We start from the raw sequence: 19,527 nt of genomic DNA, 5'->3' as shown, positions 1-19,527 counted from the left end.
AAAGATAAAGGCCTGTGGTTGACCCCACTTGGCAGGCATTTGACTTGTGACCTCTTATTTGACCGAAGGTTGCAGTTTAGTATGTGAAACGGCACATGCTGACTCCGTCTGTCTGGACGTGTACACTTTTTTACGGTCTATGGGTTTGCCGCTCTGACATCACTGTGATGTCAGGGGAACCACTCTAACAAAATGCCTTTGCCGCTCTGACTTCACTGTGATGTCAGGGGAACCCATATATGGAGTTCCCTGATGTCATCAATATTAAAGGGGAAGACAACCCATTTTCAATATTGAACTATGTCATTAATATACCTTAGAGGAGTTGTGTGGAAATTAAAAAAAAGTTCCCCCTCTTCTGTGTTGCCTAGAACTGGAGGATTGATTTTGGGGTTTGTATTGCAAATCACAACTTGATGACATCACACATTGTACTTACTACAATACAAACCCCAAAATCAATCCTCCAGTTCTAGGCAACACAGAAGAGGGGTAACATTTTTTTTATTTCCACACAACTCCTCTAAGGTATATTAATGACATAGTTCAATATTGAAAATGGGTGGTCTTCCCCTTTAAGCCAAAGCTAAAAGTACTTCATATGGGAATGCCCATTTATGGAGGCCACATACCACACTGACAGAATCCATATATGGCCAAGACAGCCTATATCTGTGTGGCTGGTTCTACAGACAGGATCTCCATGTGTGGGCATGAAAGGGATTGTATGTACGATGTCAGGTGTCATAGACAGGACTTTCACATAACGAATAACTGAGTAAGCATGTTTGGGCTCTCACAGCAAATCTCCATATACAGTACAAGGATCTCCATATATGGGTACCAGGGGTCTCCATACATATGCGTAACTGGTCCGATATACATCACTGGCCAGATGTCGCTTGTCGCCCTGAGGTGTCTTACTAGTCCCTATATTGTGACGTCATATGGGTCAATCATCATCAGCAGCAGCAGCAGCTCACTTCACATGGGTGTGATTTTCACGTTGTCGCTAGCCAATTGTACAGGCTCACAACACATCGGACCTACGCGTTGTGAGTGCGTAGATCAGTTATAACTAAGTAGGAACCAGTCAAACAATTTCACATAATTAAATTAATGTAATAATAATTAATAAAAACAAAAAAGGGGAAATAAAAAGAAAGCATTGTAGACATGGCTTGCATGTGCCTTTGATCACATGTGAGCGTGTGTGTTGTGTGTGTGTGTGTGTGTGTGTGTGTGTGTGTGTGTGTGTGTGTGTGTGTGTGTGGTGTGTGTGTGTGTGTGTGTGTGTGTGTGTGTGTGTGTGTGTGTGTGTGTGTGTGTGTGTGTGTGTGTGAGTTTGTCTAGCTATACTTATGGGGACTAAACGTATGTTCACACAGTCACCTGCAGGGGACCTCTGACAGTGTGGGGACAAAATAGTAGGTCCCCACAACGGTTAGGGTTAGGGGTTAGGTTTAGGGATAGAGGTTAGGGTAAGGCCACAGGACTTGCATAAAAATGAATGGTATTCTATGTAATGTGTGTGTGTAAGTGTGTGTGTTAGGGCATTAACCAGTCGACTTCATTACACAAGTCGACTCCCACCGGGGAAAGTCGAAATTAAAAAAATAAATATAAAAATAAATTAAAAACTCCATGTGTACGTGTGTACAGCATTCAAACAGTAGGATTGCCTATTGTCAAGGGAATGATTCTCTCCTTTTCCAATGGAATTAAGCACAGGGTTCCGGGTTTTGACCCCCCCCCCCCCCCCCCATTCACACACAGTGTGACGACGTCATCAAACAATAAAGTCGACTTCAACTCAACTTCTTACCGAGTCGAGTCGACTTGCAAAAATCACAAGTCGAAGTCGTTAATGCCCTAGTGTGTGTGTGCGCACACGCGCACGTGCGTGCACGCAAGCAAGCAACTCTAGGCCTTGACCTCTCCAGGCTCCCTCCACCCTCCGAAGGCCTTCTCCAGGTAGACCGCTACGGCCAGGGCCAGGCGGTCCTGGTTCTTCCCCACCACCACCTGCACACCCAGGGGCAGACCCTCCACGCTCAGCCCCAACGGGACCTGGGTCACCGGGAGACCCAGGATGTTGAAGATACCTGGAGGAACACAGAGAACGAGGGGAGAGAGAGAAGGGGGGATGTGGGAGAAAGAGCAACGGCCTTTGTCAGAACTATAGGGATGTAACGTCCTAGATGTAGAGCAGGGGTCTTCAACTTCACATAAGGGGTCTTTAGAATAGCTATTTAGCGAAGATATGGCCTTACGAATCCTGTTGTGTTTCCCTTTAACTCATCTACTGCCAAACATGCAATATGGTATTTTTTTTCTCCTAAGACCACAATGTGCCGTGTTCTTTTTAATATAATTTGTTATGCTAGATGCTGCTCTTCGCTAAACTATGAGTAATGAGTCACCATTTGTTTGTGAGACTCTCTGCGCATGGTATTGGATTGAAAATCTATATGTCATATAGCATTGTTTTCCCAGAAACTAAGCTCCATTCAACTCGGAAGGCCTTGTGAAGATTTATATCGTAGATCGGCTATTTTCACAATTTCCGTCTCTAATATTTGACAATGTATAATCAGAAGTTCTTAAATGGTCACTTTAGAAAGATGCATAATTATGCCCTCTATAAACTAAACCTAAACTTAACTTATGTTGGTTTGTTTACTGTTGAGAGAGAAAACAATGTTGCACGGTAAGTTAATCATTTGGGGGACCCCCCTGGGGGTCCCGACCGGCAGGTTGAGAACCACTGCTGTACAGTAACAGAGGCAGGTGGGAGTCAGCACCGTGGACAGCTCCCACTCTAGCAGAGTAGGAGTCAGCGCCACGGAGAGCTCCACACTGCTGCCATGTCCCAGATCTGTCACCTCTCATCTCTGCAGCATGCATTCCTATCGCACCACAACAGCTGGAATGCACACAGCCAGGGGTGTCGCACCAAATTCTGGGCCCTGGGTACTTTAACTATTGAAAAATAGCAGATATACAAGCTCAGAGCGCAGCACCGAGTGCCGCGTTGCGCTGTGTGTATGTCCTTGCCAAATGGACAGGCCATCAAATAGTTATAACGTAACCATATGTCCATGAAAACTATATGTTGAGACAGCATGTGGGTCTATAGCGCAGAGCAGTGGGTGTGGTTTACTGGTGCCACTAAAAGAAAATGGGCCATTCATTTTTACCATAGAGATTTACAAAAATATTTTTAAGCCTAGAACCAAGCCATCCAGAATCCTGCTGAATCATGAGCATAAAACCTTTGATTCTGTAAGAAAACCGCTAAACAAGGGGTATTTGTTAAATGTAGTATATCATAGAATTAGATACATTATTTTATTTTTTTCACAGAATCAAAGGTTTTAGGGTCATGATTGACCAGGATCCTGGATGGCCTGATTCTAATCTTTTGCCCAACATGTTGGATCCAGGGGGCCAGTTGTCCGGATTTAAAACTAAGCAAACACGGAACTGAAAGTTCCTACGATTGGCCGCTAGTTGCGCTGTTCTGGTACCAGAAGCAATATGTTCTCCATGGGATTCCATTCATTTCCCCCGAACTTTTACATTTGATTTTCTTACCTTAATAAACATTGTCATAAATACTTTATGGTTCCTGTCGCTAGTTTAAAGCCTCATTTCAATCACCATGATATGTGTTTTGTGAAAATATTATCCAATTTGTTATATTTGATGTTAAAGCAGGGTATGCTGTAGGAGGGGCTTGTGATCATAGGATTGTGATGATTCTTCTTTGTGTGCTTTATTTTCGGCAAGCTCAACACCACATTCTCCCAAGTATCCCTGCGATTGCACGTGACAGTTGGCATTCTGGATGGTACCATTTCTACCAATGAACGTTGATTTCTACAATGATGGTGGCACCCGTACAAGGGCCCCAAAAAGCATCATTTTCGCAGCATAGAAACCAATGGCTTCCCACCATCCATATTTCTTTAGTCTATGGTTGGATGCAAACCAAGCCCCCAGAACGGCTTGTAAACATTGAAGCGGCCGCCCTACTGGCCAAAGCTGGAATTTCAGGCGGGGTGAAACATACATGCACGAGCATAGGAGCGCGCCGCTGGGGTCTACAATAGGGTTCAATGGACGTCGACGCCACTAGGTAGTGGCCAATTTCCCCCAGAATGCACCTGGATTAGCTACTTCTGCATGCTTCAAAACGCCACTGAGCACTTGCATTGAAGTGAATGGCTGGGGGCGGGGCGGTCCGTCCTCTATTCTTCTTATAACTCTATGATGCAAACGTTTGAGAACCAGTGACTTTTAGCCTACCTGTGTAGCCGAAGTTGAAGGGCGTGAACAGCGGTGTGTGGTGCTTGGGCGCCAGGTGTGGGTGTGACGGGTACAGCAAAACGCCGTCGTCGCCCAGCAGATCCTCCAGGCGGCGCTGGAGAGCCTCTTTCTGCTGCAGCAGGAAGGGAGTGGGCTCTGTGCTGAACAGCTCCGATGTGGCAAAGCCTGACCCACACAAACACCATGTTCAACATTAGGCACGTGCACGCATAGATATCAAGGGGGGCTTGAGCCCCTGCCCCTTTATCCATCTGTAAAAAGTGCCCTCTCCAGGGCCATGAATGGAGTTTTCACTTTGGTGAAAGAAATACAAATGCTCTCTTTCCATGCCATACCTGAAAGCAGCATTCAAGAGAATTGCCTTGTCCACAACGTGTCGAGCTGCAACGCGTTGTGAGCTTGGAGGTCGGCTATTTTCTATATTTTCACCAAAAGGCCCTTTTAGAAATTTCAGCCCCTGCCTCTCTAACATTCTCTGCACGTCCCTGTTCAGTGGTGGAAACAGTATTCATTTTGTAGACTAAAACTATCTCCACTGACGAAAATTGAATAGAAATGAGGCTATGATGACTAAAACTATGACTAATAATATATTGAAAAGTGTGTCAACAAATACAAACTGTTAGGGAGGGTTGGAGGGACTAGTGGAGAACAGATCCAATACAAAGAGTCTTGTGTCATGTGAAGCTTAAAGGATTACTTCACCACTTTTCAACCTATCTTCATATAATAGGTCCTCACTAATGTTCATAATAAAATTGCAAAAAATTATTCTACTCGGTCCAAGTCTCTTAGGAGAGCTGTGGGAAGTTCAGAAATCCATAGTCTTGTGACATCATCAATGGGGACTCCACGCTAATAGAAAATGCAGGCTTTCTATTCCTGAAAAGTTGCAATGTTAAAGTGGAAGCCATTGTTCTCGCGATAATCTTTTCAAAAATATAGTTTAAAAAAACAATGTCAAACGATGATGTGACAAGACTACGGATTTCTGAACTTCCCACAGCTCTCCTAAGAGACATTAGTGAGGACCTATTATATGAAGATAAGTTGAAAAGTGGTAAAGTCCTCCTCTAATGCGAAAACGGTAAATCTTCAAGCTTGATCAAAGAATAAACAGGTATTATCACACATACGGCCAAAAAACTATTTTACTCAACTAAATGAGCCCTAGGTTTAGTCAACAAAAATAATATGATACTGTACTATTTAGTCCACTTCTGTAAAACATTTCAGATGACTAAAATGTTATTCAAAAGACTATGACTGCAGCTACCTCTTTTTTGTCAGAATTAACAGTGGTTGGAAAGTAACTACTGTAACTATAGGCATGTTTTCACTACAGTTCCGGAATTTTTCCTGCAAAATAATTAGCATAATGATTTTCAACTTGCCGGGAGTTTAGTTTTTTGGGTGTTTTCACATAAGCAAAAATGCTGGCATAGCCATAAAATACCTCGTTTTCACTAAACCGTTGTCGCGGTGTTGTCCGTTGTCCGTGTCCGTGTTGCCAGACTTTGCGAGAGAACTAAGCAACCAGGTGTACGAAAATAATCCCCAAAAAGTGATATTATCTAGGCCACACGAGCACTTTAAAACTACCCGCATCGCCACATCAGCTAATTGAAAATTACCGATCTACAAGCTCACAACAAATAAAACGAAACCAGCAACTATCATATACAAACAACTTTACGGAAATGAAGCCCAGAGTCGCTTATAATTAGCAGACATGGCAACACTTGCACTGAAAGACCTGAAAAAAAAAAATGAAAAAAAGAAACACTCTCCCCAGTTCGTTGCGTTCACTGCGGTGGCATCGGTGCCTGTCCTGTCTCTTCTCTCTCTCACTCTGAACGCTACAAATGGATTTACTAAAACAAAATATTCTTCATGCTCAGCAACAACAACACATAAGGTCCGTTCAGAAAGGATCTCATCTAATGCAACGTGTTGCACCTGTGGGCTTTAGATTAGCTGTGGTCTGTGGACTCGCTCGGTGCTCAAAAGACTTTTAGGCTAATCATCACATGACAACGGCGATAAACTAATGATGCACCTTTTGTTGAGAACAGCTTCTTTCTTTCAGAACCTCTCCAGTCCCTCCGCAGATAGCGGAGGAAGAGGTTCCAAAAGGAGCTGCCGTTAAGAAATCGTTGCACTTTTGCAGGCAGCCAGCCATGGTCACAATGCGACTCTCACTCTACTCTTTATAGCCTAAATAATTATCCCTAATGCAAGGTGAAGCTGTATTATATTTCGACTGTAGGCCTATATCCCATTCACATTCTGATCGTTTTCAATCCCAAATACAATGCTTTAACTGTTATCATTGGCTCATTACGCACCTGCTTGTCAAAAACCCGTCAAAAATAACGGTATGCGTTTTCACAGAAGGGAAATTTGTATTCTAACGGTACTTTAGCCAAAAATTACTAGGTATTTTCCCGTCAAATTTCGGCCTCCAAAACTCCCGGAATACAAAATAAGTGGCCGTTTTCACATGGCGTGAATTTCAAAATTGCCGTCATTTTTGACAAGACTTCCAGAAGTTTTGCTCAGTGAAAACGGGGCTTATGTTTACTCAAGTACTGTATTTAAGTACAATTTCAAGGTACCTTATACTCTCAGTGTTTCCATGTGTGGTACTTCACACTTATCCTCCACTACATCTCAGAGGCAAAAAGTGATCTTTTTACTACCTTTTAATTATTTGAGAGCTTAAGTTACTGTTCAACTTACTTAGCATTTTTAGATTATTATTATTACAAAGCGTACATGAACTCTAATGAAAATCTGTTGACCTGGACAGTGACCTTGGCCTTTTTAACCTATTAAACCCTAAAGTAAATGATCTTGTCAGAGCAGCCACCAAGTTTTATGAAAGTCTGTCCGTTTATATTTTGATAACAGACAAAAGGATAAACAAACAAATTGAATGGGGTGAAACGCACGCACGCGCGCGCGCACGCGCGCACACACGCACGCACGCACGCACGCACGCACGCACGCACGCACGCACGCACGCACGCACGCACGCACGCACACACACACACACACACACACACACACACACACACACACACACACACACACACACACACACACACAAGGGCATTCACCCAATATTCGACTATTCGAATATCAAAGTCACTATTCGACGTTGTTCACCGAAGTCGAATATTCGCTTTTTCTTTTTGTTTTTTTGTTTTCTCTTTAAAAAATATATAGTTTATAAAACTTGGCTAGATAGGAAGTCATAAGAATGAGTTGTCTGGTGGATGAATTTGTTAATGCTCTATACCAGGGCTTCTCAAACCTTCTTAGACTGTGACCCCCAAAATAAACATAATTTGAACTGGGGTTCCCACCCTGACAAGCACTTGGAATTGTAGGTATTACATTTAATGTGACTCGGTTCCTCAGATAAATATTGTGAAAATAGCAGATCTACATGCTCACATGTGAGCATGTAGACCGGCTATTTTCACAATGTTCCCCTCTCGAATATTCGACTATTCGAATACTTTGAGATCGAATAATTCAAATACTAAAAATCACTATTCGTGAATGCCCTAACACGCACGCACACGCACACGCACACACACACACACACACACACACACACACACACACACACACACACACACACACACACACACACCTATGGCAGCCATGGTGTGAGACGAGAGCCCCAGGGTCCACTTGACCATCTCCCATAACAGCCAAACCTTCTTCCCCTTCTGGTCTGTCATCAGCTCAGACAAGCTTGTTGGAGCCTGCAGCAAAACACAACAACACACATCTATTCTCCTTTTGCACAAAGTAGTGCAATGCAAGATAGAGGATCCCTTTGAGTCACACCCTACCACTACTTCCTGTTCATCCACAGAGCATTCATTCTAGTTGTTTTCTCCATTAGATTAAAGTGCTTTCCTTTCACTTTTTTTTCCAACTTTTATTACTTGTCAAAATAAATGTTATTTGTCTGCCTCATCTTTGCCACATCAAAGGTAGACACCACTCCTCCCAGTGAACACCCACCACCTTCTCATTGTATTTATATTTGATTAGTGCATTAAATGTAGTTTTCACTCAATACATACATGTATTTTTAATTACATTAAAGGACAACTTTAGTTTTTTACAACAAGGGTTCATATTTCAGATTGTAATTAAAGAATATAAAAGATGAGTGTTAAAATTATTTTATTTACTTCTTTCTATTGTTTTAGAGATTCTTATTTCAGTGGTTGGGGCATGCGTACAAGTGGCTAAATATGTCATTTTACACAGGATAAGCCCATTCCCAAGATACAACGCAACCTTTCATAGTTGGATGTGACTTATGGGGGCTAGAAGTGTTACTGTAAATAGCAATAAAGAAACTGCTGGCTTATTGTGTCTAAAATGACATATTTAGCCACTTGTACGCATGCCCCAATGCGTACGCATGCCCCACATTTTAGCACGGTAAACGCGATAAAACAATAGAACGAAGCAAATGAAAACATTTTAACACTCACTTTTTCTTTTCTCTAATTACAATCTAAAATATGGACCCTTGTTGTAAAAAAACAAAGTTGTCCTTTAAATGGTGTTCATGTTCTACTTTGCAATGAATTTGATTTGGACTTCCAACATAAACAAGGCCGGAAAGGTCTTATTGGGATGTTCCTTTTTGGACTTGATGTGTAACCGGTATGTGCTGCAATGTTGTGTTGTTTGTACTTGTATTTGTTATTCACGATGTGTCCAAATAAATGATTCAATCAATCAATCAATCAATCAATCAGTAAATTAAGCTCATCGATGCCCACCTTGCCATCCTTGTCTGGCGCTGCCAGCATGGCACACCAGATCTCGAAAGAGTACCTGAGCTGAGGGATGGTCAGGACCTCGACACTGACCCCTAGCTGTGACCGAAGACACTCCACCACCTGGACAGAGAGAAAAAGGATATGAGGGTGCAACAGTTAATACATTTATTTGAACATTCGGGTAGCGTTTTATTTACCTTAATCTGATGTTATCATATCCGATATTCTTTTTTTCTCCAGTCCACGACATCTCTGATCGCGCGCGGTGGGGTAAATTCTAAATAGCTTATTTGTATAGTGTTTCTTGTGTCCCAAATGAGTAGCCGTAGTGGACTATGGTGGCTCAAAGGGGACACGAGAAAATGCATTTGGCGTTCTTGGTCTTGGTGATGAGCTGGTCAGAGCTCTGGTGGATGTGTTCAGGGCTCAGATGCCAGTGCAGGAGAATCAAGGTGCAAACCCGAGTAGGGCTGCTGATCAGTGTTCATTTTGTCCACTAAGACTAAGACTAAAAGACTAAAAGACTACAAGATTTTGATATTTTGTCGATATTAAATCTAGACTAGACTAAAACAATTTCAGAGGACTAAGACTATCTAAGATTAAGACTAATGGCTGTAAAAATTAACACTGGCATGTAACTGCAATGAAATTAAAGCCAAATACAACTTTTATGTATGGTTTATTTTGACCAAGTAACAGTCAGTAAAAGACAATGGCTTGTTCAGAGTTATTATATTTAGCCTAAAAGACTTATCGTAAAGACTGAAAGACTAAGACCAATCCCAAAAGACTAAGACTAAAATATTGTGATATTTAGTCGACTAAGACTAGACTAAAACAATTTCAGAAGACTAGGGGGCTCTTCAAACGAGCAGCGGTTGCCTCAGGGGCTCCTGCTAGGATCAGCGGTGGCCGCGCCGTGGTGAGACACAAACACACTCGCTCCACGAATAAACGCTGCGCGGTAATTTCACAAAGATGAACACAATCCAGCGTACGCATGCACAAACGAGCACGCTCACAGGGATTTCAGAGGACCCGCTCGCCTCGCCGCTCCTAAACTTCTCCGCGTGGCCAAAATAGCCGCCCGCCTCTCATTCAAAATGAATTACTAGGACGCGGTGACAGCGCATCGTCTGGAACCCCCTTAAGACAGGACTAGGACTAAGTGGTGTGTTATTCAAAAGACTAAGACTAAATCAAAATTTGCTGAAAAAATTGACACTGCAACCTTCAAATCAATCACGATGTTTGAGCCCTGTGAGTCCACTGGACATTGCCACGATGTAGGGCGATCTGACATCACATAATGTGGTATGAGAAACATGCACAGACTGCGTGACCTTTATTTAAGCTAAGAAAGAGAGAAAACCCTCTTCTCGATTGTTCAATTAATCGGGAAAACGACTCGATAGAATAATCATGAATAAAATAATGATCTATGGGTGGTTCTCTTACCCTGCTCTGAGCCTGTATGAGCTGCTTATCCACCGGGGACACCAGAGGGGAGCCGCCGTCGTGAGGAATGGAGAAAAAACGAAGCTTCTTCACGTCCACCGCCGACGTTAGACGCAACCTGGACACACACACACACACACACACACACACACACACACACACACACACACACACACACACACACACACACACACACACACACACACACACACACACACACACAGAGAGAGAGAGAGATCGTAAGAGAGATCGTAAGAGACAACGTAGCGAGGTGATGAGATATAACAAGACACAGTGTCTAATAACATAGTGTCTTCCTCTGTGAAATCTGTAGCTATGAGGGTGCCTGCTGGCCTACTGGTCCAGGCGCATACCACATAAGCATTGCAACATGTCATAGGCATTGATGCCTGACGGCGTTGCCGGTTCAATTCCCGATCCGGACGACCTTTTCGCATGTCACTCCCCGTCTCTCCCCCCATTTCCTTGATATCTTAATAGTGACGTTGCGGATCAATCCTTGTTATTTTCATCCCAGCAGAAGCGACATCACTTCCTTGGTTCATGGACAGTACGCAGGCTTCACACTGTCAAAACATCTGCCAAGTAGCCTTGAGTGCGCACTCGAGACCGCAGTGTGAATCCGCCCAAATGTCAGGTCCGGAGACCCAATGGACCCGTCTACGGGTCTGTAACAACGACACACACACACCTGTCAGCATCATCGGGTCCAGCCATCACTCGCAGCATGGGCAGCAGGTCCTCTGCATAGCGACACATGGGACCGCTGGTCAGGAAGTCGTCTTGCAGGCCATCGGATGGGGGATGCTGGCCATCGTTGGACACTATACCTGTGGACACACATATGCACACACACACTAACTCATAGGACACTATTGGAGCTTGAGATTTCAGGCCTAGCCCGTGCCGACCCGCCGAATTGCTGCTACGTTTGCACGCCACGGGCCAATCTGTCACATATCTGCGTGTCAATGTGTCAAGATGTGATCCTTTTTTTATTATTTGAAAGTTCTCACCTATGATAATGACATGTCCAAAATAGGCATGCCAAGTTGTCAAGGTTGTCTTCAACCAAGATCCCCCCCCCCCCCCCCCAACATGATTATCAGGTATTATGATTATACTCCAAAAAAGTGTACAGAAAGAGTTAAAATTTTCTTTTTTATGTGGCCACACCCACCAGTTCATTAAGTATGCCTGGTTGTCAATTTGTCATGGTGGGTGGTGACCCAGCTGAAGTTAGCCACACCCACAGTGTTGGGTGAAAAATAAAAGGGGATGATTGTATGATGTAATTTTATGTGTTTTTTGGATCGGCACAAGGTTTCAGCCTCCAGGAAGAAACCCCAAATACAAAAGGAATACATAATTGCTCATAACAACCACACCAGGGGGTTAATGAAGTACTGTCAACCTCATAGACACATGAAAACCAGAAAAAGTACAAAACTATGGCACCGCCTCTTTAAAGGACGACTTTGCCACTTTTTATATTCATATAATTGGTCATGATAGAATAGCAAAATATTTCCCTAAAGGTCTCATAGGAGGGCTGTGAGCAGTTCAGAAATCTGTCTACCAGTGACATGGGAAATCCAAGCTAATAGACACTGTAGGCTTTCTATTCCTGAGAAGTATTCCAAAGTAGCCATCAAGAAATAAGAGAAGGTTTAAGCCTAATGATTCCTATTTACAAACATTTACATAATCTGTTAAGAAATTACTAATGAGTAAGGGAGCTGACAAAAAAAAGGTAAAATATATAATGTATTATTGCATCACAATGTCCAATGACTTTGAAACCATTACAGAAAATATGTTATTTTTGCCGCACAACAAACAACTAATTAAAGGGAATTCCACTTTCAAAAATACTTTTGGTCATTTTATCGTCTAATCAGGCTTTTATGAACACCCTTAACAGATTTGAATTTGCTTCATTCAATATTTAGATATTTGATATACATGTTATCTGGCCCTCCTCCAGGACATCTCCACATACACACCCATTGTAACTTCAATCTCCATTTTAACCATGATAGATTCATTAAAAACACCCATCACCGTGTTTTTTCAATAACTTTTTTATTTCATTTTAAATAATTATTTGGGAAAATGGAAAACATTAAATACAATAATATTTTATTGAAAATAAATGAAAAATGTTATTGAAAAAACATGGCCTGCTCACGTATTAGGATGGTATTATGAGTCACCAGAAAAAATAATGGGTGTTTTTAATGAATCTATCATGGTTAAAATGAAGTTTGAAGTTACAATGGGTGTGTATGGGGAGAGGCCCTGAGCCTGGAGGGCCAGATAACAATATCAAATATCTAAATATTGAATGCAGTGAATTAAAATCTGTTCAGGGTGTTCATAAAAGCCTGATTAGACGATAAAATGATGACCAAACGTTTTTTTTTTAAAGTGGAATATCCCTTTAAGCTTTACTGGTGCTACTTTCTGTAGACACGCTGCTACTTCTGACCTTTGTGTCCGGCCAGAGACTGGCACTCACCTGCGGTGGGTTTGTGTCCAAAGATGCCGCTGAAGAAGGCTGGCATGCGGATGCTGCCGGCTATATCTGAACCCACGCCCATCACTGAGCCTGCACCGCCCAAAATACTGCCCTCCCCTCCTGAGAGACGCAGTGAAACAAAGAGGAAGACAGAGAGAGAACAAAGGAGTTTCAGGTGTAATTTTAGTATTGTTGGTGTTGGGCAGAAACCTCTTATCTCCATATTTGAACTTTTAGTGTTTTATTTTGCAAATTAATGCCCTAAGTGACCATACTGTACTACAACATCTCACAAAAGTATCAAAAGTAGCAGATATACAAACTCAAAATGCAGCGTGAAGCATCTTGTTTTGAGCTTGTCGTCTGCTACTTTCTTTAGCACCCGACAGAGACAATATCAATGGTGCATACATGAATACCCTGTGTTATAATTCATTGCATGCCAGTGCAACAAAGCATATTCTTTTTTATCCATTCCCTGAATGGATCCATTCCCTCAAAGTTGCCCACCCCTGCTCCAGCCAGGAAACGAACCTGAGCTCCCTCCAGGTGTTCTGTCCAGGCTGTAGGGGTTCTTGGTCATTCCGTACAGGTGGTTGTGGGACTCACTCCACATGCAGAGCTCGGGGATGTTGGTGACTCCCAGGGGGATGGCCCCGGCCCTCTTCAGCAGGGCCACCGGCGGAGCGTCACACTCTGACACCACCTGGCTCCTGCACACCAGGCCTGTGGAGTTGGGCATGCCTGGAGCACACAGCAAGAAGACTCTTAGAACTCCATACGAGAAACGTTTTAGTAACCCATTCTTTTTCACCCAGTGTCAATAGTCTAATCATGTAATCCTGGGCGCTACACTTGTGTTTTTTTGAAGCGGTGAAAACCGCTTCCAATGAGTGGCTTTGTGTGTCCCACGCCCATATATGGTCATTTCAGTCCAGAATGAACAGGTTTTTTCAAAAACAAAATGTGTGATTAATGTCCATATATGGTCATCTCAGTCCAGAATGAACAGGTTTTTTCAAAAACACAATGTATATCACCTCATGGCCATATATGGTCACTCCAGTCCAGAATGAATAGGCTTTTTCAAAAAGCAAAATGTGTGTCCCATGTCCATATATGGCCATTTCCGTTCAGAATTAACAGGTTTTATCTGTCCTGTACGTCCAGAATATGTGTGTAGTGTCCCTCCCGGTCTGATGAATGGATACTTTGAGGATTGGTCAAGCTTCACATGATAATTTGGCCCTCCATTCTTTATATATTCATTCAGAATATATAAAGAATGTAGATATATAATATATATATATATATAATAAAGAATGAATGGATCACAGAGTCCATAACTGTATAGATGTATAGATCACAGAGTTCATAACTCTAGAACACATAGAATAAAAGTTCACCGCTTCACTTCGAACCGAGGTTTGATTTTTATGTATGTGAGCACACATGCATTTGGTGGGTAATCTGGGTATATGTAGCCTACATTCTCTGTAGGACAGGAATCCATGCCCCCCGGTCTGTTTGTCATTTGCCCTTTTTACACCTGGCATTAACACATTATCTGGATTATGTAAAGATATTATTTAGATGGATTACCCTCTCTTGCAGTGTAAACATGCAAACCGCTGCCAATTACTCATAAATGTACTGTATAGTATATATTTTGGCAAGAAGAATCATTGCTTTCCATACATAATATCTCCTTGCTAGATTCAATACAAAGTTGTTGTACTTCCAAGTTGCATCTGCACATGAACCATGAATCTAGTATGTTTCTTGTGGTTGGAGACAAATTAAATTACATTTACACATTACTAATACAATAATAATGGATTGCATTTTTATAGCGACAGCAGGTTAACCAATGAAAATTGCATTTTTCAAAACATTTACACAAGAATTTCCAAAGAAATTCAGAAATGTTACAAAACATTCCAAATGTATCGACCAATAACACATCTACAATCTCACAACGTGATGCAACACAATGCGTGGTAACCTTGAAGATCACATATATTATTTCGTTATTTTCTGTGATGCAACAGGACACTTGTTTGCTGTGCATGTGTATTCCTGTAGTTACCCTGCAGACATACAGTAAGGCCTCTTTGACGGTGTGTGTGTGTGTCTGTGCGTGCGTGCGTGCAGTGTGTTTACCTTGCAGCCAGAAGGACTCTTTGATAGTGACCGGGACGCCCAGAAAGGGAAACCTGTCCTTGAGCACATCCTCGCCTCCTCCCGTCTCCTCCTCAATCAGCCTGTCTGCCTGTGCTGCCTCCTGCAACGCCTGGGAGAACCTGCAGGGGGCGTGAGAAACACAGTCATTCAACTTGTCCCTGTCCTTATCTTGGGCCTGTCATTATTATGTGAAAATGTAATCAGTGTTGCCCCTAGGTTTACTGTTTTGGGGGGTGGTGTTGGATAATCTTTCTTCCAAAGGAAAAAAATAAAAAGAAGGCACATCCTCCGTTGTTTGGTGCTGAGGCAAAACTGTCAAGACATTACAGTACCACTAGGAACAGAAAAGGGGGTCTCGCAACTCACTTTTGATAGCTCTGCACAAATATAGACGCTTAGAAAAAAGTTCCATTTGTACACACTCAGTGTTATGGGGGTCCTTTAAAATAAAACATAAGAGAACCACTCCTAATATGCCATACTGTCATAGTAAATAAGTGTCACACATATTCAGAAGTAAACCCTGGAGACTGACATTCAAATTATAATGGTGTGATAATAATTATTCAGACAATCTTTCTGAAATATTGTTGTCAGACAGAAACCTTGTATCTTATATGAATGTGAGTGAGCGTGCGCGCGCGCACACACACACAGTCTAATCTAATCTATCTAATACATACACACAGTCTAATCTAATCTATCTAATACATACTTTACCTGTCTTTGACCATTGCATTGATAAGCGGGTTAATTTCCTGAATGCGGTCAATATACGCCTGCACCACCTCCACACTGCTCACCTGCAAACACATGAGACAGACACACATGGGGGTGTTACTGTGTACACACATAAATATGTGATTAAGCAACAGGACAAAGACAGAAGGAAACATCCTGCCACTTATAGCCTACTGTAGAGACGGGTTTATCAAGGTGGGTGTGGCTGTGGCACCCTAGGGTGCTGCGATTCAGGGGTGGTGCAGAATACTTTGATTATATTTGAAATGTAACCACAATCTACAACAAATCTCTTCTCCAAAAACAGCAGATCTACAAGTTATTTACAGGGGTGCCCTGAGCCAAAAAGGTTTGAGGGGCAAGCATGCTGGCCAAGCACAAACCACATAGGATTAGGCTCTGATGCATGACTGCGTGCCACGGATTTGAATCCCAATCGCGACAAGTTCAACCTTTGCTTGGGTGTCATGCCCCATCTCTCTCCCCGTTTCCTGTCAGTCTACTGTCCTATCAATAAAGGCACAAAAGCCCAAAAACAAATCTTTAAAAAAAAAAAGATACAGTAGATACGGTAGGATGTGACTCAGAATTGGCTTAAAGGGGAAGACCACCCATTTTCAATATTGAACTATGTCATATACCTTAGTGGAGTTGTGTGGAAATAGAAAAAAAGTTCCCCCCCTTCTGTGTTGCCTAGAACTCGAGGATTGATTTTGAGGTTTGTATTGTAAAGTACAACAGTGTGATGTCATCAAGTTGTACTTTACAATACAAACCCCAAAATCAATCCTCCAGTTCACAGAAGGGGGGGAACTGTTTTTCTATGTCCACACAACTCCTCTAAGGTATATTAATGACATAGTTCAATATTGAAAATGGGTGGTCTTCCCCTTTAACTACATTACAGAGAAATGGTGTTCTGGACCTGAACTTTGTACAACGACAGGGAATAACAATACAATAAAAACAATAAAACAATAAAACAAGAGTAGGTCCGAGGTCAGCTGGGAAAGGCAATTTTGAATAGGTGAGTTTTCAGAGCGGTCTTGAAGGAGGGAAGGGAGGGGGCGTCTCTGATGCATTTAGGGAGTTCGTTCCAGAGGGTGGGGGCGGCCACTGAGAAGGCCCGGTCACCCCAGGTTCGGCGGTTGGTGTTTGGAACCTCGAGGAGGCCCGCCTCACTGGACCTGAGACATATGGCAGGAGGAGGTCAGAGAGGTAGGGAGGAGCCAGGTTGTGGAGTGCTTTGTTGGTGGTGAGGAGTATTTTGAAGTGGATCCGTTGTTTCACACGGTTTCAAAACTTGGGGAACTATATGCTACACTGGTTCTTAAACCCTTTGTTATGCAAAGCTCAGCCAGGAGAAAGAGATCAGTGAAACCACTTTATGAAATGTTAAAAAGCAGAACGGCTAATGTTGCACCATTCCACTGACCACTGACCACTTGACACACGCACGCCTCGTAGACCGGGCCACTGCCTGCTTTTCAATGTAGGGTTTGGGGACCCCCAGGGGTCCTTCCCCAACTAAATGATGGATATATAGGAACGTCCGAGGCATGTATAAATGGAACCGCTCAGAGTTAAAATAACATTTAAAGATGTGGGTTGGGCGAGGGTCCCTCCCAGAGATAGCAAATCATATCAGGTCTTAATGGGTTAAAGGGAAATGACAGCGAATGGCCTCCCAGTCCCACCTATTACCTACATAATTATTACAACACATTTCTGCAACTTCACTTGACAGAGTGCAAAATGTTACAAATAGCCTCACAAAACAATTTAAGTATGACCTTGTCACCAGGTGACAAGGTCAATAGGTCATACTTAAATTGTTTTGTGAACCCTATTTTGAGTTATTTTGTACTTTACTTGAGTAATTCCAATTTCCAACTTTACTTCTACTCCACTACATCTCAGATCCAAATATTGTACTTTTACTCCACTGCATTTATTTGAAAATAGCCAATCTACAAGCTCACCCTGAAAAACCACTTACAGGCGGCAGCCATTCGCAACTGGCAATAACAAACCTAGCCAAGCCTCCCCTGACCCCTCTTTGTATTTACCTACTGTATAAATATTTTTTTTGCACTGTTTATTTTTATTTTACTATATCTACTGCATAGTAGCCTAGTGTGTTCTATCCGTCTGTCATTCAATGTTATGAGATACTTCAATGGTTTCCTGTGTAAATAAGCGAAGTGCTTTCCTAGGATCTCCTTTTAGTTGACCTTGTACCAGTGAACTGTACCGTCATGAAACTGTACCTTTTTCTATGCAAATTTCTAATAAAGTCTTCAATCGATCAATCAATCAAATAATGCATCCAGTGGTTCTCAACCTGTGGGTCAAGACCCTCAGGGGGGTCTCCAAATTATTTTGGGGGGGTCCCCAGATCAGATGATAAAATTAAATGACTTAATGTGCAACATTGTTTTCTCAGTCAAAAGAAAACAAACCAACATAAAGTTTAAGTGTAGCCTATAGAGGGGAGATTATATGCACATTTTCTGAAGAGACCTCTAAAATGACAAATTAAACATTGGCAACATTCTCAGATATTAGAGGCAGAAGCATGCAGAAGCATGCTATTTTCACAATAGAACGTGTAATACAAAATGTAATGCCTCAACTCTTAATGCTCGTCAGGGTCCCCTGTTAAATTAATCGTGATTATTTTGCTGTTCACGGCCTGAACAGGTTGACAACCACTGAAGGAGATGCAGAGAGAGGGAGATAGGATGGTAACAACAGGTCACTTCGCCAAAACTCCAACTCGCCAAATTGTCCACTCTCATTGGGCAGGCTTGCCAATGCTCCTGGATTTGCCAGGATGTTTGGCAAAAAATGTTCCCCAAAAAATATTACGCACTTTGATCAACAGGCACCAGTTTTTAAAATGTGCGTCTAAAATCGTTTTATCAAAAGGCTTTGGTGGGAGGACCACCAGACCCCTGTTGGGGAGTTCCGCGCACCCCCTAAAAAATAAATCTCCTGGATTCTCCTGGACTGACAGTCCAATGTTGACAACCCTGCTCATTGGCGCGGTGTCCTAGCAAGTTGATTTGGCGAGTTGGACTTTTGGCGTGACCAGTATTCGATAGGATATATACAATATATTATAAAGTGTCCACCTGCCTCTCTCCGCCGTATCATGGCAGCCAGACGGACAGCGGGGGTCTTGAGCAGCGGGTTGGTGATGGGGGGCAGTGTGGTGGTGGTGGTCCGCGGAGACAGGAGGCGGAACACGGCCAGGAGGACGGCGGACAGCCGGCTGAGGAACCAGGCAGCGAGCCTCTCCGACCTGCTGCGGCCCGACGTCATTGCTGCTGCAGCGGTGTGGTTTAGCTGCTGCTGGAGTTTAGTTCAGTTGAATCCATGATTCCCGTTGGCCGCGCCCCCAAGTATCCCTGACCTCTCCGCCCTCGTTACTGTTGCTACATT

General features: G+C 42.8%; 1 protein-coding gene across 1 annotated transcript; it reads right to left on the bottom strand.

The window, feature by feature from the left end:
- Window positions 1–1,923: 1,923 nt before the first annotated feature.
- On the bottom strand, window positions 1,924–19,407 carry LOC308282037 (fatty-acid amide hydrolase 2-A-like; the record flags this gene model as incomplete). Its single annotated transcript, XM_080722384.1, has 11 exons — window positions 1,924–2,105; window positions 4,312–4,497; window positions 7,997–8,111; window positions 9,153–9,272; window positions 10,614–10,731; window positions 11,326–11,464; window positions 13,156–13,275; window positions 13,690–13,899; window positions 15,319–15,458; window positions 16,060–16,142; window positions 19,222–19,407. The coding sequence occupies 11 exons, from the start codon at window positions 19,405–19,407 to the stop codon at window positions 1,924–1,926; spliced, it is 1,599 nt and encodes a 532-aa protein (XP_080578510.1).
- Window positions 19,408–19,527: the final 120 nt, after the last annotated feature.

This window comes from Nannobrachium achirus (assembly GCF_963921795.1).
Source record: "Nannobrachium achirus genome assembly, chromosome: 3".
Classification (NCBI taxonomy): Eukaryota; Metazoa; Chordata; class Actinopteri; order Myctophiformes; family Myctophidae; genus Nannobrachium; species Nannobrachium achirus.
Note: the sequence above shows the minus strand (reverse complement) of the source record. Positions and strands in the feature narration are given on the sequence as shown.